We start from the raw sequence: 23,916 nt of genomic DNA, 5'->3' as shown, positions 1-23,916 counted from the left end.
TCTCTTGCGCATGTGCGAGAAGCAGGGAAATCTCTCTTGCGCATGTGCGAGAAGCAGGGAAATCTCTCTTGCGCATGTGCGAGAAACAGGGAAATCTCTCTTGCGCATGTGCGAAAAGTAATAAAGTCTTTCTTGCGCATGTGCGAGAAGCGTGGGGAAAAGCACTGAAATCTCTCTTGCGCATGTGCAACATCGACTGATTGATACTGAGCATGCGCCAAAACTATGCACCAATTGCAACTCTTAAACCGCGAATAATCGTATTTACGAATCATTAAAAAATTGAGATATTTGATTACATTTTATTATTTATAATAAATGATATAGTAATTTCTGATCTAAATTATTTGATTTGATTATTGACAAGATAGAGATTTGGCTAAATTATAAACTTTATGAAAATGTTCAAGCCCCAGAAAATTGATAATCTTGTAGAAGCAAGATATTCGTGTATGACGGGATAAAATCATTAAGGAGCTACTCCGTTTCTATATGTACGATTAGTAAGCATACGAATTTACGCAATAGCAGTGATTCTTGACACAAGGAAAATTCCATTACTTTTCGCTTTACGAACAATATACACATAATACGCGCGCTCTATTGGTTAGTGTTATAAAAAGAAATAATCTTAAAAAATAATACTTTTCCGTTGGACTGTACAATGGTTGTGCATGTATATATATATATGTATATCTAAGAAGAGATCGTTTCTAATTCTGGAACGGAATGTACCACGAGTGCATGCACTTACATACAACGGAACGTCATAATCCTAAAGAATGACATTTAAAATTTGTAGTTAAATCCTTGTGAAGTAAAAACGTTAGGAAGTTTGTAGAAGAGGAAGATTCTATCGGCATAAAGATATTATTTTGCATGGATCTTTATATGAAAGAAGGGAAGACGATATGAACGTGGACAACGACGTGGATCAAAATTTGTTACATCAGTTTAGCTGTTTGGGTACTACAGATAAAGATGATTTAGTTAAACAGCTACAAAGATTACTTGCTGGTAGTCAATTAAATGAGGCCACTGCTACCTTTTTCTTGGATATGAATAATTGGTAATGTCGTTAATATGTACCATGTATCTTTAATCAAATTTAATGTTATATCTCGACATAACCTCTTAACACTGTGTTTACAATGTCAATGATATTGTTTTCTTTTTCATTTAGTTACAACTATCATTTTTATTTATTTATATTAATACAGTTGAACTTGATGGTTTAAAGAACTTTTAATTGTTTATTTGTTTGTTTTTGTTGCTTGTATTGAACGTTTAGATAGCATATAAAAAAATTCAAATAATTTTCAGTTGAAATTGTAATATATATTAATATAGTTCTTCTCTCTCTCTCTCTCTCTCTCTCTCTCTCTCTCTCTCTCTCTGTGTGTATGTTTATGTGTGTGTGTGTGTAATTATATTAATTTGAGGAAAATTCTTTGCTAGGAATCTACAAGCAGCTATATGTAGCTACTTTGATTTTGAATCACCGTTTAAGTTTCCTTGCATGACTTTGGTGTGCGATAGCACTATTGGTGAGGGTGAATCTGTTCCACCTAATACAAAGTTTCAAAAATCATGGCGAGTTCAAAATAGTGGTACTGAAGCTTGGCCCAATGGCATCTGTTTACAACATACAGCCGGAACACAAATGGGCGATTGTATACGAGTGCCAGTTCCATCCTTAGCTCCTAAAGAAACAGTAGAGTTAAGTGTTACTTTGACAAGTCCAGCAAATTTGGGTGTTTACCAAAGCAAATGGAGGATGATAACACCTACTGGCTCTTACTTTGGTGGTAAAGAAGAATATCTAATATTATATTGATATACATTTTTGATATACATTTAATATATACATATATTTATTGTCTTATATATTTTTCTAGATAATATATGGGTGATCATAACTGTTAGTGAATGTGGGACATTGGCAGTAACGCAACAGTTACACCAATTAAGTACTTCACAATCTAATGATGTTCAGATGTGGTAGCCTTTGATGGATACAAAATTGTCTATAAACATTTTTGCGACTTATCCTTCAGATTTTCAAAGCGTTCTGCTTCATTCATAGTTTTCTTCAAATCTTCTTTGTTTTATAACCTGTTTTCATTTACCTATGATACTTTTATTTACTTTTTAACACGACGAGTGAATAATTACTGAATAATTATTCGGGTAACTGAAATTTATACGTTAGCCTCAAGCTAGAATCGCATTGGCTATTTGAAAATTGTTGGGTCGATATAACATTTATATTTCTTTTATTTTTCTTTTATTTTTCTTTTATTTTTCTTTTAATTTTAATTTTATTATTTTATTTAGTTCTTTTTTTCTTACTAAAAGAGAAATAATTATAAAAAAGAAACAAATAAAAGAAGAGGCTTCATATAACATTTGTATATTAAATTATGAGAGAAGAAATACACTTGTTAAGCGTCGCATTCTGAATGTATGACATGATGTATACAAATTTAATATATTTTATATCATACATAGAGATTTTAATATTTTATTAATATTTTATAATTGCTATAAAAAGTATAATAAAAAAAAAAAGATAGAAAAGAAAATTTCCTTACAGTTAAGGTTTTAATTTTGAAAAAAAGTTGGTGCAACACTACTTGTTATATATATATATATATAAATACACACACATACGTTGTTTTCTTTTAATTTTATTTTTTCTAATAATACTTTACCTTAATATCATGTCATAAATCAACAATGTTCAAATATAATTTCTTACTATATATTCAGTTTCAGATGATATTCAATTAAGGAGATTTGAAATATCAGTTATCCGTATATGTTTAGTAATATATTTTACATTATAGATTGAGAGAACAAAAAAAAAGTGTCTTAAAAAAAAATTTGAATAGTATTGAGGTATGTTCGATAATACATGTGACTTGCACTATATATTATATATTATAACTAAATAAGTGATATGTGTCTCAAAAATGTATTTCTATGAAAATCTAGCTACACATCATCTTTTTCTGCCTTTTATAGAAATAATTGTCATTTCTTTTGCTATATATTTATATATATATATATGTAAGGACATATATTTCTCCATGTATCACTTCATACAGACATCAATTGAAATATTATATTTCGATAAATACTACAAGTCACATAATTAGTTTTTAGAGTTGGAAATTGCTTATAGTAAATTTTTTTATGTAATAATCCTAAAACACTTTGTCTGGCCATGCTTATATTTCTATCATGTAATTTGTAGAAAATGTAAATTATGAAATTATTATTGTTTATTTTATCATTGTAATTAATATTGTAATTAACATCTTTGTTAATTACATATTCAGAGAGAAGACTTGCACATGGATAATATATATATATATATATATACATACATACATACATCTATAAATATAAAATACTATTAAAGAATATACTTTCTAAGGTAAAGGTTTATTATAAAGATAACTTTTATTAGAAAAAATAAAGTCTAATACTTATTACAAAAATTACGTGGACAAAATATATTTTCTCTGACCAAATTGTATTAAAAGTATATATAAAATAATATACTATACCTACTGCTGCACATAGAACGTCCATGTAAACAATCGTCGTCGAGCTGTGACGTCAGTATGCGCATGCGCATCAAGGACTTGTCAGCCTCTGCCCTCTATGTACTTTTGGTATTAATTACTTTCTTCTCGCATACATTGTTTGTGTGTAGAAAATTAAAAACGTTCTTTCCAAAAAATACGCGATAAAATACTTTCCAATCAATATGATTATTCCCGTGAGATGTTTTACTTGTGGAAAAGTGATCGGAAACAAATGGGAAGCTTATCTTGGATTGTTACAAGCAGAGTATACTGAAGGGTAATAACATAACCTCTTAAAATTACAAAACATTTATACACTTCTTTAATTATTGTGTTCATATGTATTAATTTGCTTTTGATTTTTTTCAAAATTAGTTTTAAAAAATTGATTTTAACAGTATAAGCAATGTATATGATAAATATATAATAAAAGTTATACAAAAATAGTTTATTTAATGTTTCAGAGATGCTCTCGATGCATTGGGTTTAAAACGATATTGCTGTCGCAGAATGCTACTTGGACACGTGGATCTTATTGAAAAACTTCTCAATTATGCACCTTTAGAAAAATAAATCCTATCATTAGGTATAGTTTTATCAATTTGAGAATATCTATTTTTATATCATTTTTGTATTGTTAAATATTTAATGAACGTGCTGAAAATAATTCATGAAAATGCGAAAAAAAAATAAGAAAAGAAGAAGAAGAAGAAGAAAAAGAAGAAGGGAAATATTTGATGGAAGGTAGCTCATGCAAATGATTCATTTCTATTTGTGCAGCTAGTGCATTATGTATTTTAGAATAATCATTAGGATAACAGAAATTATTATACAAAATTTGTTTCATAAAATAGTTGCATTATATTCGTCTAAAAGTTTTTCAAGTTAAATTAAATTTGAGGATTCTCTTGTAATAATTTCATTCATGATTCATTCTTTTATCTTAATACATATCAATATTAAATGCAATATAAAAAAGTTAGAAAAAAGTTATATTCCAAGAGAGGATGTTTATCTTTGAAATAGTCATTTGAAATATTTTCATTACACATATTGTAGAATAAATTGATATGAAAATATTAACAATTTATTATCTTTTTTTTATCGTTTGATTCGCTACAATAATACATACAAATATGAATTATGACCGATGATTTTTTATATGTATGATTTAACAAAATTTTCCTATGAAGATATCAATTTTGATTCTTCTAAAATTCTGAATGCACAGAATAATAGAAAAGCTATGTTATCAATGATTTCTAGATTTAATCAACTATCCGAGCCTATAATTTTCATTATAGCACTACGAGATCCAAATATTAAAGCTATTATACTAATTATGCATATAATGATATTTTTCACTGCTACCCATTTGCATGGTCCAAATCCAGTATCCCAATAGGTAACAATTTCAATAAGCGCAGGCATAAAAAGTCCCAATATTGAAAAACAAAATGCTCCTATTAAACTAATGAAAGGTCCAATATTTGGCACAGCAACTGCGAGTAATACTGTCAAATAAAAAACACAAATGATTATTAGATTATTATTGATGATGATCTTAACATATAATGAAATGTAGAAAAATATCAAAATGTTTAGAAGAATTTATACCTGCTCCAATAACCATAGTTGTTCTTAAAACATAGTTTGCTATAAGAGGTTTCTTTTGAAAACGATCTTTAATTCCAGTCCATGCGATATCTAAGCATACATAAAATTGTAATCCAAACGTACAATAAACTGCCAAGCCAATTAGAATTTGAACTACTTGAGCCGGACTGTAAAAATAAAAATATCCAATTTGATTATTAATTTGTTAATATCAATAATTTCACGTTAATAAATATAATTTGCATAATTGTTTACATTTCTTCCGTGGGTAAATTCAAAGTAATGCTATCTAACGTTGCATCTTGATATTTGATATAGCCTAAAAATCCAAGAAGAATATATATGAGAGTTACACCAGACATTCCTTTATTAAGAACGCCACAAATTCCTATAATATGTTGCGGTGTTTTCATATTATTCTCCAATGGCATAATTACACCTGTTAAGAATAGGATTTTGTATTAATTATCATTACTCAGTACTCATATAATACATATAGAGATGGTGCGTTCTATACTTGTTTAGTATAGCATGCATACCTATAGCTTCCATAGCAAAGACCGTAATGCTAAAAAAATGAGGAAAATCTTGAATAGGTGCTGCTAGCGGTAAAGTACCAATCGGTGGAAGATCCCAAACTAAATAATAAAATGTTATTCCTAATCCAGTACCCATAAATATATTAGCTACCATGGAAACTGGCGCAAGATACTTTAAATTAGGTATCCAGCTGAGTAGTATCAAGGGTATTAATAAGCAAGCTGTAATTTCGCGTATGATAGTATCCTCAGGTGCACTTTCATTATAATGTTTGATCACTTTTTCAAAATTGGCAGCGACAATGACCGCGTAGACGCTGCACGTGCCGAAATATGTTGCGAATAAACTTATTTGTATGATATATCTGTAAAACAATTATCTGTAAATCAATATTTTCAATCGATAATTATTGATCAATAATTTGTAATGATATATATCATACCTAGATGGTTTGGCAAGTTTAGTTGCCCATCGTGGTCCCATAGAAAATGCTATTTCTGCTACATCAGCAAAATCCATTTCCGTCCTCCTCGTTTTATGGTAAAGAACGTGCGCGCATTTGACCTAGAATTTGTACACAATGCGATAATGTTATTATATTGCCGCTTATTTTTTAGCCGAGTTATTTCTCATTCACTTACTAAAATATATGCGCAGTGTGTACATATAAAGGCAACAAAAATCGTTGCAAATATTCCGACTAAAAGACCAGCATTTTTGAAAGCAACAGGCATAGCCAATATACCTGTTCCAAGGGAAGCCTTCAATAAATGTGTCAATGTATCACAATCCCTGAATAGAAAAAAGAAAAGATATGTAAAGTTGAAAATATTATTCAATTGTTCATAATAAAGAAAAACCTCTTACGTTGTTGGATTATCAACTTTACGTTCGGTAAAAGGATTAAAAGCTTTTGCTTCTCCAGTTTCAATGTCTCTTGGTGCGACTTGTACTTTGTATCTAAAATAAAACATTAGATTTTCATACTTATACACTTTTATAATAATATTAAAAGATAAATAGAGATAGAGATATATTAAAATAATTTACTTTGCAGGTAGAACACCATCCTTTATTATATTGGTTTCATCTTGGGGTAGGAAAGTATCCAATTCAGTCGGTGGTTTATTATTAGCGTCCGTCTGTGTATTCACAAAAAGAACAAAACAAAAGATCATTGAGATAAGATAAATTTGTAAGATATGCAAAAATGAGAAATTTACAAAGACTTATATTATGCACAATTCTTTCTACTTGCCATTTTGATTTATGTTGTTGATTTATCTTGTAAATTTTGGTCACCTGTGAATAAAACAATTTTTACGATTAGACACCAATCAAACATAGATTATTATTATTACTATTATTTAGTAGTTTTCCACATAAATTGTTCACTTTGTGGTTTGACAATAAAATCTTATCAAAAGGTCAATTTGTAGACTTCGTCTTGTATGTAATTGATTAGTAAAGATAAATCAATTAAAAAATCAAACTATTTATTATCTTGTAAACTTTGAATTTATGATGTTTTTCCTAGATTCAAAGTTTATGGAAAATTTATACAATTTATCGGTAAGAAATAATTTATTTATTATCATACGTATTCATTGAAAACATTTGTTCAATAGAATCGGAAATATTTGGATTTATCGTTTAAAAAACACCCGGTATGTACCGTATATATATATATACATAGAAACGTGCATATAATAAAAAATACTTTTGATGTCGTCTGTTTCCGGTTTTATGAACTCGACCTTGGTGTCATATTCTTACATTCATAGAACATTTGTACATAAATTTGTATTATATATAGATAGATTTGTAAAAAGAATAATAGAAAAAGGAAAAATATCATAAATAAGAATTAAACGCAGAAAAATCTCCTCTTCCATTGGTTTCATTGCTTATCACTTTTTCAAAACGATTTCCTTGATTGTTGCTCTTATCTTTTGAATTAAACCGATTATTATATAAATATATTCTTAATTAATAAATATTTCTTAACTCACATTATCGATGTGTGTGCTTTATAATGTGTTTTAAATTTCAATAGTGTTGTAATTAAAAAATAATCTACATCTATATACGTAATGGCATTGCAGAAAAGCAACAAACAAAAACAATAAAGAAGATGTCTTATTTCAAACTATTATCTATCGCTGTAAACATTCATATTATTTATCATTTTATTTCTTTTTCTTTTCCTTTTTTTTCCCCCCTACAGTTTATCAATTTATTTATTATACTGAAATACTTGCGTATTACAAATACAAGATTTGTATTATAAAAGTTGGAAAAAAAAAGAAAGTGTATTGCAACAATTCTCTGCAACAATTCTCTTCTTCATCCTTTCCAACGGAATTATCATAATCATTTGGAATAATTTATTATGAAAGCGATTGCAAGTGTTATTCCATATTTTCATATCTTGAAAAATGTATAGTTAATCGTGTTAATGTCGATAATCATTTTCTTTCTAGGAATAATGATAAGAAAAAAGGCAAGAAAAATTGCATTCAAGGCCAAAATAATAATCATCCAATAGGATACAAAGAAAATTGTAATAATTACTAGGTGTATATATATATACGAAAAGATTTTGTGTTTCTTCATTAAAAAAGCAAAACAACAAGCGTCCATCAGCGTCCATCTTTTAATAAATAATACGATAATATTTTCTGCTAAATCCAACATCAATAGTGATAATTATTATCATTGAGTCATTTAAGTAAACTGAGATTAGTTGTTAACTTTTTCGAGAGATTTATGGCGCCAAGTAGAGTGTATATTAAACATAACAACAATGTACTATTTAATAATAAGAATAATTCAATTTCTTTTTACACGGATTTCAAATTTCAAAGTAATTTTACTAATCAATTACTCTTTCTCAAGGTTTATCAAGCTTAACATGTTATTAACACTTTGCGCTTTTCTTTGATAGACAATCGCAAGTAACGAAGATAAAATTGCAGCTTCCTGTGAAGATTAATAAACACGAGTATTGTAAATAAGAATAGTATGGCGCTTCCTTCCTATGCCAGTTTAAGTATCGCAATGTTGTAAGGTCAGTGAAAGTTTGATCGTTAGTTAAGTAGTTATTTATCGTGTATATCGACAAAGAAAGTCAAGGGACATTAGAATTTATTCTAAACATGCTAATTGATATTTAACAAATGAAATGATTTCTTTTAGCTTGCTTCGAAATATTTCGAATGATTCCTATCAATAGTAAAATCCTACAAACTCATATCAAGAATTGCATCATGAAATTGCATCGATCAATTTGCATCGATTTTTCATCACGATCTATTTAGATCTATGAACTTTTGAAGTTTGACATTTGACAAGAATTCTAATACCCAAACGATCATTTCCAATCGAATGACGAAACTTTTGATACTCGATCATTAAAGTTCGTTGCACTTTATCGAAGCTATAAAAATATCATTTTGATGTTTTATGAAAATCAATAAGATTAAATTGCTTTTTTTATTTATGAATTTCTTTGCTAATGTTTTCATAGAAAAGATGAACACAATAAATAGTGATGAAGAGACCATGTGAAACGTTGACAAAATTGTAAACACTGATCGATAAACTGATTCACATGGTCTCCATGAGAGTAGTGTCACGCTTCGTATCCCAAGGATACGACGCGACTTAAACGATCGTAAGTCACGAAAAAGGCAGGAAAAAAAGCCATTCATTCTCCCCTAGTCTAAAACCATACCGATTCTAAGAATTTTGTCCCTTTTACCATTAGAAAAAGAAACCTGAAACGAGTTAGTCCATTTTCTCTTGCCAGCTAGTATGTCCCGAAATAAAGTTACTACTACTATTTAATGTTAGACTATTAAGACTTCAAACAATGAGAAATGAAGAAATCAATGTTAGCTTTTAAGAAAAATATGCATTTTTATGAAATAATGTGTAAAAATACGAGAATTATGACCTTCGATCATATTAAGACATCATGTTAAGTAATGATTGATAATTGTTACGCTCATATTGCTAGAAATTGACTAGTTGGTTAGATAATTATTATAAGATAAGTGTGGAATTCTTTCTATGCAAACAACGGTGTTTGATTAATGTTTTAACGTTCAATTCATAAATTCAAAAAAGATGCACTACACGTACTATTACGTTTTTATATGTTACATTTTTTTCTCTTGGCATATGGTGACCAGAAACAGATCATTTCTACGAGCTTATAAATTTCATTTCATTTTAACATTAACATCTCATTTGATAAATCATTTGTTGTTTACTTTATTTTGAAGAATTTTCTATTATTTTTATTATTTCATTAAATATTATTATCAACAGAGAGGAAAATAAGAAAAAATATCAAATAAATACGTATCGTATAATTGATAAAATTGTTTTGATTCTCTGTGTGTGTGTGTGTGTGTGTGTGTGTTGCGTTATACACGATAAATAAATTCCATTCATTTCAACTAACGTAAATATATATTCAGCAATTATATAAAATTACAGTTTGAAAAAATATTGACATATATTAATTAACTTAACAAATGTTGACTGTAATTCAATTTCAATATGCCACGTGATGACCAAAAACCATCTGCTTTTACTAAATTTATCAATTACTCGACATTACCGACCGAAAAAGCTCAAAAGAAAAGCCTAAAATAAAATAAAAAAAAGTCCAAAATAAATAAAATCGAATGTTTGTAAATTGTCGTTGTACCAAAAGTAAAAGTATTTCTTAGGATATCTCTGTATTTACTCTGTACATGTATGTTATATATAACTATATATATATATATATATACTACACGTGTAAAATACATACCTCGTGTGCATGGAAGATCGAAGAAAAATGACCGTTACTTTTGGCTGGCTACCTTTGGCTCATTCCTGGCAACTTGCTTCTCTTTTTCTAGTAAACTATTACGCATGGGAATAAAGAAGGATGAAAAATCTGGCTAGTAGTAATCTATTTTTATCTTACTCGTGCGTGTGCGCGCACTCCTCTAATTTTATATGTATGTAGGTATGTGTGGTGTACGCATGTATGATAGTAGGAAAGAAACCATGTGGTATACCGATATATTTGTGAGCTTCTAAATACTTGACAAAAATCTAGGAGTCGGCGAGACGACCACACTAAAATAACACGAATCAAACCCTTTCCGGCAACGATGGACGACCATAACTCGATGCAGTCCTCAACACGACTGAATCCACCGAACGAAACCCTCCTACTTTACCTCTCTCTCTCTTTCTCTCTTTCTCTCTCTCCTCCTCCTCCTCCTCTCTCTCTCTCTCTCTCTCTCTCTCTTTCATTCTTCCCACCTTCCCAATTCCCTTCTCTGACGCTAAGGATTTTGTGTTATCGCGTGAACGTATTTTACTGAGCGAACACCTTGGACGTATATAACAAATGTCTTGAAAATATTAATTTTGACGGAGAAACATTCCACTCGATTTATTTGACAATAAAAAAATTGTTTACACTTATTGTTTTCAAATTTAATTAAGCATATTGATTTAAATTTGGGTTCCTTTGTTGCTCGTTAAATCATAATTGCGGCGCGTTTATAGTTTTGACAAACGAATTTCATCGGACAAAGTGGCAACGGCCGAGTTAGCGTCGCTATACTAATACGTGGGAAGCACAGTGGTATGATGAAATCCTCAAAGTTGATGTCGTCGTTGACGCTCAACGAAGACGCTCGATTTCGCTTACAATTTCATTTAAAAATGAAACGAACGAACATACAACTGTTGGATTCCGTTGATCGATTCCATTAATAATAATAGGTCTGCTGTTGACTACTAATTTTTTTAACACGAGTTTTTTTGTTCTTCTTATGCAATATGGTAATAATAAAATGGATACAATCTATGCGCTAATGAGTAGAAAAGAATGACTAGGAGTTTGTTAAACTCCTTTTATCGTTTCTTAATATTCTTTCATTATTTTTTCGTTTGTTACACCCTAAATAATATTTGAAAAGAGTCCGCTTAAACGAGCTTGTATGAATAACATGTTCCAGTTTTAGATAGAACACCTCGTAGACAAGTTTGAAAAAAAATTATGTCTATTTGTTAAATTGCGTCAAGTTTCATTGCAACGTTCAGTTTTCAAATTCCACGAGCGTGTTCACCACAATATCAGCGGATATTCGTAACATGATCCTTAAAAGAATAGATAAGGAAACCTAATATTATAATATTATAATATCCTTAGAAGAAAAACAAACAATTACTAATAATTTTCCATCTATAGATGTGCGCATTAAAAATACAAAATTATAATATTAAGCAGATGAAGAAATGAATTACAAATTGGAATTCTAACAGATCTTGCTAATTGCTTAGGATGCTTCTTTTAAAGACAGAACATGATGCAATATTTGTAGGAACGCATAATAAAAGAGTACTATATGCGACCGAAAGAGTGCGTTTCTATTGCGCTATTTGTGTATCGCTTTGCGCATCGATTTTACACATTTGTCGTCAAATGTCGAGACTATCGATATAATCGGATCTCGTGGTTTGACTCGACGTCACCGTGAATTGAATAATAATTCACTACCGGTACATAAGAAGACGCAAATATCAATGTTTAGGCGCAATACTCTTTTTCTCTTTTCTTTTTTTTTTTTTTTATAATTATTATATATAAGGTGTTGCCGACAATACTAAATGTTCTTGAACGAAATCAGTTTATAATAGTTTCGATCGTTAGTTCATTTCATAGTATATACGCAAGATAATTTAATTCACATGTGCGAAAATCGCCATTCCGGTATTGGTCGTTTTCCTTTCCATCGAATTGGCAAATGAAGTTTCGTTGGTACATTTTTAGCATACCATGTATTTAAATCGTGAAGATATGGCTTTGTAAGCATTCGAAATTCCTCCTTTCGTTTCGTATCCGTTGTTGGAAATTGCATTAGCTCGTAAAGTGCTTGCCATCTCATTTCTTTTTTTACATCTGATTTTTTTCCAGCACAATCTTTTTCTAAAGTCTACATTCAATTGCAAAGGAGAATTTTATTTTTCTTTTCCAAACAATTACTATAGGTTCATCTTATTGTTAATAAACTGAAAATATACGTCTTCTTAGAGACGTACTATAACACGACACCGGATATTCAATTATCCACGCTAACGCAATCATTCTCATAAAATGTTTTAAATTGTTCCTTCCATAAATTGACTAAAATAGTTAAAAAAAAAAAAAAAATAAATAAATAAAGTAGAAGTATCCTACAAAAAAATAGAAAAACATAGAAAGATAAAACATTCGCTTGATAAAATTAAAAATAAGAATAGAACCTGAATATTGTAATTGACATGATCATTGTTCATTCCTTGTTCATTGTATTCCGATCGGTTATATCCATAACAATAGGTAGATTCAACAGGAGATTTCGATCTCTTGTTACTTTCGTCTTCTTTCCACGAAAATGGTTCCTCATCGGATCTAATAATTATCAAATGACAAATAATAGAAATAAAAATATAGGAAAAATGAGACAAATACAAAACAAATACCTTGATATTTTATTTTCATTTCTTGTTTTGGCGCCGCTACATTGAAATCCATTAAGAAATTTGTCTTTTGGCACATTTTTCAAACGTCTCTTTTCAATATTCTGATACTCGTATTCCTTAGATCTTGGAAATACAGATACATGATCTTAAAAATACAAAGAATAAATAAAAAGATCTAGTGATTGACGAGTTATTAAAAAATTAGTGTCGCTAGAATATTTGAAGAATTAGTTCTCTAGAATTTGAATCAATTTATCGTTTATGCGGTTAATATTCGATTGGTCGAAATTGCTGATGGTACATATGCTATATATCTTTCGATTACTTTTAATGGAGAACAATTAATATTCCACGAGGACTATTAAGTCCAGAGATTCGTTATACGATCATTAATGTACACTCAGGATTATATACAGGGTGTTAGAAAAAATACAAAGGACCGGTGCAGTCCACAACACATTCTATATATATATATATATATAAATCATATCTCTCCTATAAATGTAAATATGAAAAGATAGTTTATCAACTATTAGAAACGAACAAAAAAATAAACTTCTTTATCAATGACGTCAGATATTTGCAAGAACCACTTATATATCATCGATAGCATTTCAATATTATCAAACTTTCAATATAGACCGTTAGAAAATTTAAAATTTCCTTCTCCATTACTAATATTTGCAAATATTCAACGTCATTTTTACACATGTACAAAATTATAATATTTATTTATTTATTTATTTATTTATTTATTTATTTATTTATGAAGGAAGGAAATAACATACCTATGGCATTTTGATAAGAATATTGAAATTGATTAATAAAAGATGAAAATTCATATATAAGAAAAGCATCTTTCGATTGAGCATACCACGATCTTTCCTTTTCAACTATCGCGTTAAGTATACGAGGATCAAGTTCACTAGGTAGCGCCACAGGGTCGTCTGTAATTAATCACGTGGGACCTTTTATTTACCTTTATTAATCCAATCAGTTTAATTCGATTCTACTCGAGTGCGGTTTAAATAAGTTCGTTTCGATAGATCTAACATAAGTGCATCTACACTAACCTTTCTATTTTCAATCTTTAACTTACCAATATTTCTTTTTATGACAGAACAGCAGAGTTGTTGTTTCGCTGTACATTTGTGCGATGGCATTTGAATTAATTTGTCGTCTAAGAAGACACTATCGGATCAAAATGTCAAAGGGATCTTTTCAAAAAGGTACTGACCGGTAATACGAGACAATTCATTCATTAATACTAATCCAAATTTAAACATTTATTTATTGATCAATTCAAATATTCTTCATAAATTGTAATATACCATTGACATGGTGAGACACACTTTCAATTTTTTATCTCTTTACTCAATAATTTATTATTAATGCGTAACTTTGTAATTTCTAACTTCAGACACTAAAAACAGTTTAAACATGTATGTATATCGATCAGATTATTTTTGTGTACAGTACAAAATTACAGCCAAATTCATATTCACTTTATCTCGACTTAACCTAAAAACTAATAAAAAAATAGTACAATACTAAAAAAGTATCTTTCACTCCCATTGTTCATTTCATATAAGAAATGCGTGAAAAACATATTGAATTTAAAAATCATCTCTAGTCAAATTTCTATTATTAATAAAAATATCCTTATTATTTATGTCATATTCATGACATAAAATATCCTCATGAAAGAGGGAAATTTAAAGGGACACAGAAGAAAGGGTAGGAAGAGTAATAAAAAAATGAAAGAGCAATTGGAAATGCTTAAAAAACATTCTAAATCATCTATCCTCGGTATAGAGGAAGACGTTATATCGGAAAATAATAAAGAGCAATATCTCTTTTTGCTCGAATTTTGTATACAGCGAATAACTGGCAAGAGATTAGCGAAATTAAATCAAATGTTTTTTGTACCAACTAGTGTTGGTTTAGAATTTTTACATTTTACGGAAGAAGATAACATCGAGATAACTCCGGTTGATTTATTATTTGAGCCACAAGCTGGTATAGCAGATGACATTGAATATTTTTACTCTGGTAAATCAGTGATGTTTGCGATGGATCATGAGACGACAAAGAACAAGTCACTGGAATTTACTGTGAAAATGACAATAAGAAAAAGGATGCCAGAGGGTATTAGACCAGATATTTTAGTGGGTGTTGCAGAATTCGAATTAACTAAACAATTTGCTGCATTAAGAAAGGAGATGTTGCAATGCTGGCATAGGAAAATACCACCAGCCAAGACTTTTGAGGATTCAATTCCTTTAATAATGAATGAAAAACAAGTTGGCGAAGTTCTTCTCTATGTAAGAATGTCTGCTTTTGGTGAGACGATAGTTACAGAATTTCAATCACCGGAATTAATCAAAAATGGATCTACTTATGTATTTAAAGGAGAAGAATTAAATGACCAATTTTTGGCATACAAATGTCGAATGGTTGACTCGGAAAATGTACAGGCACAGGAATCATCGATCATCGATGTTCCTTGTCGTGCTTGCGTTCTCGAAGAGTATAATTGTTTACCTTGCGGTCGGTCAACTGGCGCCAGAGCAAAAGATCAAATTCAATCGGATGATCGTAAAAGTTTATGTCTTTCAGAAGTTTACAAACCAGCCTCTTATCCAGCCAGTATATTAGAAGATAAATCAAAGAAAGATTTTTGTAATGATATAAGTAAACCGGCTGGTCCAATTCAAACTAGTCGAGGTCCTGTACAAGCTTGCGGCAAAGCTGTGATTCTCAAAGTTTCTGGTCTTTTGAATGCGGAAGCTAATAAGCAACCAACGGTCACAGTTTCACCGGAATGCGATACGACTGGACCCGATTGTTCGCCTAATTCTGAACATGATGTTTTTATTTTGAGAATTGGTAAAAAAGGACTGGTCGGTGCTGACGAAAAATCAGACTTACAATTAGAAATGAGGACGCCCAAGGGCCCTGAAAGAAGACCTCCGATCAGATATGAAACGCGTCAAATACAAGCCGACATCGAGGAGAAAAAAAGAAAGCTAAAAAAGGAAAGAAAAAGAAAAAAAAATAAAGAAATTCTTCTAGTTAAATAATTTCACTCTATATAAATATCATTTTCATATACGAATGTAAATTCTATCAGAAAGGATGCCATCTATCTTATAAATAATATATAAAATGTGTTTTTCTTCTTTTTTTTTTTTTCTCATGCTTTTTTCTAATGACAGTTTTAAATTATAGCGTATAGATTAGATACTTATATCATTATATTTTAGGCCAAATTTGTGAGCAAATTAATAAAAAAAACTTTCCACATAAATTGAATTTAATTGAATATGATAATATGGACGATAGTCAACAATTATTTCTCATTGAATTTTTGGTAGACAAAGTTAACATTCCAGCTATTCGAGCAATACATGAAGAAATGTTACCAGTGACAACCTGCGTTTCTTTCCAGGTTGATACTTGTTATTACTATTACGAATAAAAAGGATTATAGAATCATGTATGAAAAATGTGTAACAGGTCCTTGGCTTACCACCTATCAATATTAACGAAGAAGCATCCGTCGATAAATGCGCTTGCCTTAGCGGTGATGTTCAAGTATTTAAAAAAGGAAAGTCATGTCTTTTTGCCCTACCCAATAATGTTCTTCAAAAACCAATTCATAGTTTTCCTGTAACCATGTCTGTTTATAAAAAACTTCCACCCGGAGTATTACCAGATGTAATGTTAATTGGCACTCATCAGATACAATTAAGAAATCTGATAAACGATTTACTCAGTCAGCGTATATTTAAAAATGGCAACCCGTGCAGATCGTTAAAAAGTACTTTTAGGATTACAACAGCCACGGGACAAGGTGTCGGCGAAGCTACCATCTTTATACGTGTATCCTGTTTTGGAAAAAAAAATAGTTACTCAATTTCAAATCCCTCACAATAAAAAACCTTACTTATTCAAAGGAAGCGAAGATAGTCCAGTATTTCAATGTAAAAGAATACCTTCAAACATATTTTTACCAGAACCTGTACGATGCAATTGTCCTGTAAAAAAAAGTCCCGATGGCAGTGGTGAAGGACAAATTTGTTGTCCTGAAACTAAATCTGATATGGATAAACGTAAACAGGCACACTGCGAACCTTGTTGTTTATGCAGTCAACAACCTATTTCTAATTGTTCTGACTTACAGTTAGTGTTTACATTGTTATATCTTCTATGTGATTTATTTCATAATGAAATAATCATTTATTTCAATATTATTTATCCTATTTTAGACCGCAACAACAGTGTCAAGCAGAATATCTTAACTCTAAAAATTATTCTCTTCGGACAGCACATGCTGTCGCTGCAAATACTTGTATCTCCTGTTGTTCACCTCAACCGATTAAAGACATCACCTGTGCTCCCTGTTGTGGCACAAAAGGAACTACTTTTGATGAACTTCTTAAAGAGAAACCTGTAAGAAAATGTGGATGCATTATCAAAGAAAAACCAACTTGTAACTGTAAACAGACCTGTTCTTAAAGAAATTATAGTGAGTGGAAAATCCATTTTTATTCAATTATCGTTCAAAGCTTATGCATAGAAAAAAGACGAAAAAAAGGGAAAGAGAGAGAGGGAGAGGGAGAGGGAGAGGGAGAGGGATAGAGAGAATTAACATGAAATTGTTGAGAATGGTTTCAATGCTCTTTTTTTTTTTTTTTTTTTTTTTTTATTAACATACCAAAAGTAAACTTTTTGAATCATAATTTTGATGAATTATTTAAAATGAAAAAATGTATTTATTATACAATAGACGGCGGCGGAGGCATATCAAATAAATAATACACACAAATCATATTAATGATAATATAAATTATTCAAATAATAATATCACATAAAATAATGTCCGAACATATCAATGAAAAGAAAAAGAAGAAGAATAAGAAGAAGAAGAAGAAGAAATCAAAGACAACTGTGGCAAAAAGAACATCAGAGATTAAAGCTAAAGAAAGGAAAGCTTGTGAAGAAGAACAATTGCATAAGTGGGAAGAGGCATGGAGACAAAAAGTTGAAGCACAAGAAGAGCTCGATGATTACAGATGTTGCCTACATAAAGGATTATGCTTAAAACCAAAGACACAGTCTAATATTTGGATAAATGTAATAGAAGATAAAATGACTCAAGAAGTTCATATTGCTTTCAAGTAATTTATGACTTAGATGAATAATATTTTGTTGTTGAATAATTTCTTCCTATTAATTAATCTCTGATTTGTAATTGTTGATTATTACTATTATTTTATTTGTTTTCTAGACACGTACCTGTACCTAAACCAAAACCTCCTTCAATTCCAAAATTCAAAATAATGGAAATTTCGTCAAGTTGCAAAGACAAAATTGATCAAATTCACAATCAGACGAAAAAAGAGACAAAAGCTATTAAAAAGAAAAAGAAAAAGAAAAAGAAAAAATAATAATGCTTTTCTATTTGATTCACACAAAGGAAATTAATATTATACGAAATATTAATCAATAAAATATAATATTCAGTTGCAATATGTCGTTTAGTGTTTAAAATACGTGGTCGTTTTATTTATAATAGATCTCTAGATGAAGAAAATGGAAGGTACATCCGCAATGTCGAGGCACGTTATTTTCGTCGGGTTGACTCGAGTGCATTCACCTGACAACAAGTAGCTTAATGGGTACATAGGGAAGTCAAAAAAGTCTCCAATAGCATTTATAATATATTTATATTCATTTTTTCATTGTTATTTCTTAATAATAATATCATGTTTTTTTTCCAATATCTTTCTAATAATTTCTAATAATTTCGAAAAGTAATATAGTATTCATAATAGAAATTAAATAATCTCATTCCAAATAATAAATAATTTACAATATTTATTTATTGTTGATATAAGAGATTAAAAATAGAAATAATATAAATTATTTTATTCCTAATCTAATGTCATTTTTCTTGGTATTTCGGAGTGATAGATTACTTCATCGCCCTAATGAACCTTAATTACTCGAAATTGTCGGTTATTAGAAAGATTATCATTAAATAACATAAATTTTATAATCAGCCAGAAATGTAGCCACCAAAACATTCCTTTTTGCGAGAAATTATTTCTAGAACGATTAAATTAATTTTTCAATAAATTAGTAAAGGAAAACATACATAAAAATAAATTACCATCCAGATGCGAAAACACATAAAATCGTTCAACGGAAATGATATTCTCCCAAAGAGAATGCATGTGCCTTTGAGGGAGAGAGAGAAACAACGTCTACAGGGTGGACCAAAAATTGCCAAGAAATTTCACATCAAATCAATTATTTCTTTTCGAAAGATTTTCAGGTTTGCATTTATTGTTAAATCTATAGTTTTACAAACTAGGCTTGTAATTTAATAATATGTAAAGGAAAATTAATCTGACAAGTCTCTTAAAATGAGTTTGCCCTAACTTTTAGGCCACCCTTTAAAATCGTATAAAAAGAAAGAAAGTATAATGGTTTCTCTTTGTAAAGTCTCTCTTCGCCATTATCAGCCCCTCGTTCATCAATCTCTTTTCCACCCTCGCAGGAGACCGGCTTGTAAAGGGGGTGGATAGACCGATATATTCGAGCAGGCGCACTAAAGGTGCTAGAGGTGGAGGAAGAGGTGGAGGAAGAGGTGAAGGAAGAGACGGAGGGATGGCTGGGGGATGTAGCTGAGAGTACAAACCGCATATATAATCCAGCGTAACGCGCGTTTACCTCGGCCAGAGAGAACTCTACTACCTCGGATCGAGTATCAAAAATGAACGTGAAAATGTTCGCAACACAACTACTCATTTCATTTAAATACTTTTAAACTAGGGTGACAAGTGTTTACCAAATGAAATTATTGTCTATTTAACGATCGAGCAATGAACAACGGTTCTCCACAGAATTCCGATACGGCTGCCCAGCAACATCGAAGCGGCGTTGACAACAGCGATGAAGAGGAATGGAGTGGTGTTGTCGAATGTGTAATTATTTATTTATTCCTTTATTAATACTATACATCTGTCATACAGTGATTTATTATTATTCAATTATTTTTTCTTTCTTTTTTTCTATGCTTCTGGTGCTATGCTTCTAATCTCTGGATGCGCATATGCGCATATGATTTTTGTGTCTATTCCCTTGATAGCAGGATTAATATTAATATTAATATTAATAATATATTACATAATATAATGAGAAAGTTTGATGATCTATGTGCAGCGCGTAAATGTATATAAGGGTTGATAGCGCAAAGAGAGATCGACTTTCTCTGATGAACGGATCGAAATACTGCATAGGGATTATACATTCTTGCAACATTTTTCTTCATTACAATTCTTCAAGTTGTAAATGTTATTATTCATTTTCTCCTCTTTATGTTTTCATTATTATTACTATGTTATATTGATACTTACATGTGGTTAGTATCATGCGAAACGTGATTCTTCGTTCGTGATTCGTCTCGTCGTTCGTTCAGGGTCGGTGAGCTTCTTTACCTGTTTACCTTTTATTGATGATTATTTTTATGTTTAAGTAAAACGTTGACATTTTCGAGATCATTGAATAGGTCAAAGACCGTGTGTAACTTTCCGTAATAATTTTATATCGATTTGTTCTTTTGTTGATGCTTATTATTATTATTTCAATCTTTTTTCATTTAAAATAGCTAGAAAATTTGATGTCTCGGTATAAAAGAAAAGAAATTCAATAGATACGGTTATATTTATATTGATATTGCAGGCTGTACTGGAACGATCCAAGTCGGATCGTGTGACAAGGGTGGATGAGGATAGGCGACGCCGTACCATTATCGTGGAAAAGAAAAATGGCACGTATGGTTTCACGTTACAGGTAAAATATGCATTCACCTTTATGTTTTATATATTTTTGCTTTGCTAAGCCACAAAGAATATGTGTCATCTAATCTTTGCTAATTTAAAAATATATTATAATTATTGTAATATCTATATGTGATTTATTTATTATATATCATTATTCAAATAATTTGTTCTTTCTTTTTTTTTTTTCAGAGTTATGGTATACATTATAAGAGAGAACAAGAGATAGAAATGATCACTTATGTTGATTATATCGAATACGATGGACCTGCATTCAAAGCAGGTATGAGAGAAGGTGATGTTATACTTTCCATAAATGGTCATGAAATGGATCGAGCCGATCACACTACTCTCGTTAATTTTATAAAGAACTGTGATACCAGAATGAGAATGGTCGTGTCATTTGAAGATTGTGTAAGAAAGGTATAAACACAGCCACATTCATACTTGTTCATACTTACTCAAGTATTATTATATAATAATGAAATTGAAAAAATGACTAAATAAAATTTGATTTTCTAGGTACAATTACATATGCGTTATTTAGAACTACAACGTGCTCTTCAATTACGTTTAGGTGAACTTGAAAGATTATGTGAAAGAGAACGTTCCATATTAATGGGTCGATGGAAGACTCATTCACTTCCAGCACGTAAAAGAACACCCAGTAGTATTATAACGAGTAATCCTAATCAGCCATCACCATCTTCGAGTTTTAATTCGTCAACTATTCAATGTTGTCGGCCTGCAACATCTACGGAACATCTTTTACTTTATAATTTGGTGATTATGCAAATTAATATTAATAACAATTGTTGGTGAGTATAATAAATAAAGTAATATGACGATGGTCGATTTTCAGTTTGGCGATGGCCGACCATGTTTGATACCACGTGCAGCTTGTTTAGTAACGGTAGGGCCACCACGTTCTCGAAGCGATCATCATCAGTTTCTTTCAAAGATGCCTAGTGAATCTGGCGCATCCACTTCTTCGCGTCATAGTTATCATCAAGCAAATGGTATGAGCGGTACTCCAGCGAAAATGAAATCGCACAAATCTTGTCAACAGCAACAAAATTCGTCGACGAGTGGAGATGTATCGACGGTTCACCATTCTCAACAAAATAGTCTCTGCGTAGCTTGTATCTCAAGTGCCAATCGTCGTCGAGAACAATCGGATACTGGTAGTTTGGATGCATATGATCTAGCTAGTCCTTGCTGTGATCCAAATTGTGTCCCAAGTCGTAGAAGACGCGAGAAACAACGTCGAGCTAGAAATGAACAAAATCATCTTCAACAACAACATTTGCAGCAGCAGCAGCAGCAACAACAACAACAACAACAACAACAACATACGGCACAAGCTCAACGAGAACAGCAGCAGCAGCAGCAGCAGCAACAACAACAAGGACAGCAACAACAGCAGCAGCAGCAGCAGCAACAACAACAACAAGGACAGCAACAACAGCAGCAGCAGCAGCAACAACAGCAACAACAACAACAACAACAACAACAACATGGTTCGCACAATTGCTCCAGATCTTCTGGTCATAGTCTTCATTCCATTACAAGCAGCGACGTATCGACTACCGCTGATAGCGTAGCTTCTTGTTCTACGAGTTTAAGTACAGACACTCTTTACTGGGATCCAAATGTTCATCAAAGACCACCACCGTGCCTTCAATATGCCAAACCCAAGTCATGGGATAATTTAACGACAAAAGCTTTCGGGGGATACGGATTTGGTTACGGTTATCTTGATACAGCTACAATAAAGACTTACAGCGCTGAAAGACCTGGAAAAGGAGGTCATGGACGCGCTAAAACACCTACGGGTACGGTACACAGAAGAACAAATAACAATACGTCTTATTCGACTGGTAATACTCGACATTTTCAACCAACTAAATCTACCGAAAGTCTTCTCATTCCACCTCCTTATCAAAACGAGCTAGACGGTAGTATAAGCTGTGAATGTTTAGACGAACCAAGCCCAAGATTTTTACCAGTCGTTCAATTGGAAAAACATAAAGAATCCGGCTACGTTGCTACTAATCACGCTCAAATCAGACATCGACGTTCTAGTCACTCTGAAGGAAAGCTCAGAGCGATTAACAGTTCCGAGGTAACTCGTTTGTGAATTTATTTCTTCCTAGATTTCTGTATATCCTGGAATATTATGTAAAACGAGCGTTGTATCATATCCGTGGGGTGGTCTTTTCTGCTCTTACCAATCAATCTTTTCTATAAAAGCTTGTATTTGTGTTTTCCGGGAATAAGTTCGAGACTTATGACCAAAGACGAGACTGTAATATTGATCTATAATGAAAGAAATGCAAAACTACTGCACTTGGAATTGTCTCCTTGATCTACGTAGAAACTAACAAAGTTTGATAAATTTTTTAAGGGCTCGCCAATTAATAGCAAACAGTTTAATACATTAGATAGCCACTTCCATGGACAACACAAATAAATATTATCAATAAAACAATTCATTGTGAAGATTTTTATTTCATTTTCCGTAAATACAGGTGTTATTAGAAACAACAAATGTTAAATCTAGTTTAACATTTTATCTTTTTTTTTAGAGCCTGGTGTACGAGTATATATTTATCCATATATATATATATGGATGCATGTATAATATATAATATATTGATTGATTTGTTATTGATTATTAAGTCCCGCTTCTCAATGAAAAGGGTTAGAACAAATTAGTTAAGCTGCCAGATGATTGGCTCATGCGTCGACCAATCAGAAGGAAAATTATTACA

General features: G+C 30.9%; 8 protein-coding genes across 12 annotated transcripts; 6 read left to right on the top strand and 2 right to left on the bottom strand.

Moving 5' to 3' along the window:
• The first annotated feature begins 589 nt into the window (after nucleotides 1–589).
• LOC107070428 (protein ILRUN) lies at nucleotides 590–3,506 on the top strand. The gene is made up of 3 exons (XM_015328632.2): nucleotides 590–1,069; nucleotides 1,459–1,808; nucleotides 1,899–3,506. Exons 1-3 carry the CDS (start codon nucleotides 912–914, stop codon nucleotides 2,003–2,005), a joined length of 615 nt encoding a protein of 204 aa, XP_015184118.1. The 5' UTR covers nucleotides 590–911; the 3' UTR covers nucleotides 2,006–3,506.
• A 165-nt stretch (nucleotides 3,507–3,671) lies between these two features.
• On the top strand, nucleotides 3,672–7,095 carry Rpb10 (DNA-directed RNA polymerases I, II, and III subunit Rpb10). Of its 2 annotated transcripts, XM_015328564.2 has the most exons (3): nucleotides 3,672–3,873; nucleotides 4,061–4,182; nucleotides 6,811–7,095. In XM_015328564.2, the coding sequence occupies exons 1-2, from the start codon at nucleotides 3,779–3,781 to the stop codon at nucleotides 4,167–4,169; spliced, it is 204 nt and encodes a 67-aa protein (XP_015184050.1). In that variant the 5' UTR covers nucleotides 3,672–3,778; the 3' UTR covers nucleotides 4,170–4,182; nucleotides 6,811–7,095. The 2 variants fall into 2 exon arrangements, with proteins under 2 accessions (XP_015184050.1, XP_015184048.1); XM_015328562.2 differs by lacking the exon at nucleotides 6,811–7,095 and having other exon boundaries at nucleotides 3,673–3,873; nucleotides 4,061–4,948.
• On the bottom strand, nucleotides 4,662–10,673 carry path (solute carrier family 36 member pathetic). Of its 2 annotated transcripts, XM_015328557.2 has the most exons (10): nucleotides 10,579–10,673; nucleotides 7,012–7,055; nucleotides 6,804–6,895; nucleotides 6,621–6,713; nucleotides 6,395–6,545; nucleotides 6,196–6,317; nucleotides 5,753–6,117; nucleotides 5,469–5,652; nucleotides 5,214–5,380; nucleotides 4,662–5,110 (listed from the first exon to the last, which is right to left on the bottom strand). In XM_015328557.2, exons 2-10 carry the CDS (start codon nucleotides 7,012–7,014, stop codon nucleotides 4,869–4,871), a joined length of 1,419 nt encoding a protein of 472 aa, XP_015184043.1. In that variant the 5' UTR covers nucleotides 7,015–7,055; nucleotides 10,579–10,673; the 3' UTR covers nucleotides 4,662–4,868. The 2 variants fall into 2 exon arrangements, with proteins under 2 accessions (XP_015184043.1, XP_089032116.1); XM_089175990.1 differs by lacking the exons at nucleotides 7,012–7,055; nucleotides 10,579–10,673 and having other exon boundaries at nucleotides 6,804–6,935.
• Nucleotides 10,674–11,181: 508 nt separating this feature from the next.
• LOC107070358 (uncharacterized) lies at nucleotides 11,182–14,455 on the bottom strand. Its single transcript, XM_089176172.1, has 5 exons — nucleotides 14,366–14,455; nucleotides 14,081–14,246; nucleotides 13,293–13,437; nucleotides 13,074–13,221; nucleotides 11,182–12,763 (listed from the first exon to the last, which is right to left on the bottom strand). Exons 1-5 carry the CDS (start codon nucleotides 14,453–14,455, stop codon nucleotides 12,515–12,517), a joined length of 798 nt encoding a protein of 265 aa, XP_089032298.1. The 3' UTR covers nucleotides 11,182–12,514.
• LOC107070400 (uncharacterized) lies at nucleotides 14,381–23,644 on the top strand. 3 transcript variants are annotated; one of them, XM_089175983.1, is made up of 7 exons: nucleotides 14,381–14,521; nucleotides 18,874–19,635; nucleotides 19,861–20,287; nucleotides 21,045–21,155; nucleotides 21,335–21,565; nucleotides 21,665–21,925; nucleotides 22,005–23,644. In XM_089175983.1, exons 3-7 carry the CDS (start codon nucleotides 20,186–20,188, stop codon nucleotides 23,280–23,282), a joined length of 1,983 nt encoding a protein of 660 aa, XP_089032109.1. In that variant the 5' UTR covers nucleotides 14,381–14,521; nucleotides 18,874–19,635; nucleotides 19,861–20,185; the 3' UTR covers nucleotides 23,283–23,644. The 3 variants fall into 3 exon arrangements, with proteins under 3 accessions (XP_089032109.1, XP_089032111.1, XP_089032110.1); XM_089175985.1 differs by lacking the exon at nucleotides 18,874–19,635 and having other exon boundaries at nucleotides 14,413–14,521; XM_089175984.1 differs by having other exon boundaries at nucleotides 14,413–14,521; nucleotides 18,874–20,287.
• LOC107070396 (uncharacterized) lies at nucleotides 14,516–16,378 on the top strand. Its single transcript, XM_015328559.2, has one exon. The coding sequence runs from the start codon at nucleotides 14,993–14,995 to the stop codon at nucleotides 16,373–16,375; it is 1,383 nt and encodes a 460-aa protein (XP_015184045.2). The 5' UTR covers nucleotides 14,516–14,992; the 3' UTR covers nucleotides 16,376–16,378.
• LOC107070397 (uncharacterized) lies at nucleotides 16,611–17,470 on the top strand. Its single transcript, XM_015328560.2, has 2 exons — nucleotides 16,611–16,743; nucleotides 16,812–17,470. Exons 1-2 carry the CDS (start codon nucleotides 16,627–16,629, stop codon nucleotides 17,229–17,231), a joined length of 537 nt encoding a protein of 178 aa, XP_015184046.2. The 5' UTR covers nucleotides 16,611–16,626; the 3' UTR covers nucleotides 17,232–17,470.
• Nucleotides 17,231–18,224, top strand: LOC149031371 (uncharacterized). Its single transcript, XM_089176002.1, has 3 exons — nucleotides 17,231–17,477; nucleotides 17,564–17,823; nucleotides 18,085–18,224. The coding sequence occupies exons 1-2, from the start codon at nucleotides 17,398–17,400 to the stop codon at nucleotides 17,811–17,813; spliced, it is 330 nt and encodes a 109-aa protein (XP_089032128.1). The 5' UTR covers nucleotides 17,231–17,397; the 3' UTR covers nucleotides 17,814–17,823; nucleotides 18,085–18,224.
• Nucleotides 23,645–23,916: the final 272 nt, after the last annotated feature.

This window comes from Polistes dominula, unplaced genomic scaffold (assembly GCF_049000335.1).
Source record: "Polistes dominula isolate Pdom_NZ unplaced genomic scaffold, Pdom_raw_medaka contig_21, whole genome shotgun sequence".
Classification (NCBI taxonomy): Eukaryota; Metazoa; Arthropoda; class Insecta; order Hymenoptera; family Vespidae; genus Polistes; species Polistes dominula.
The sequence above is the reverse complement of the archived record's forward strand: the minus strand, read 5'-3'. Positions and strand labels throughout refer to the sequence as shown.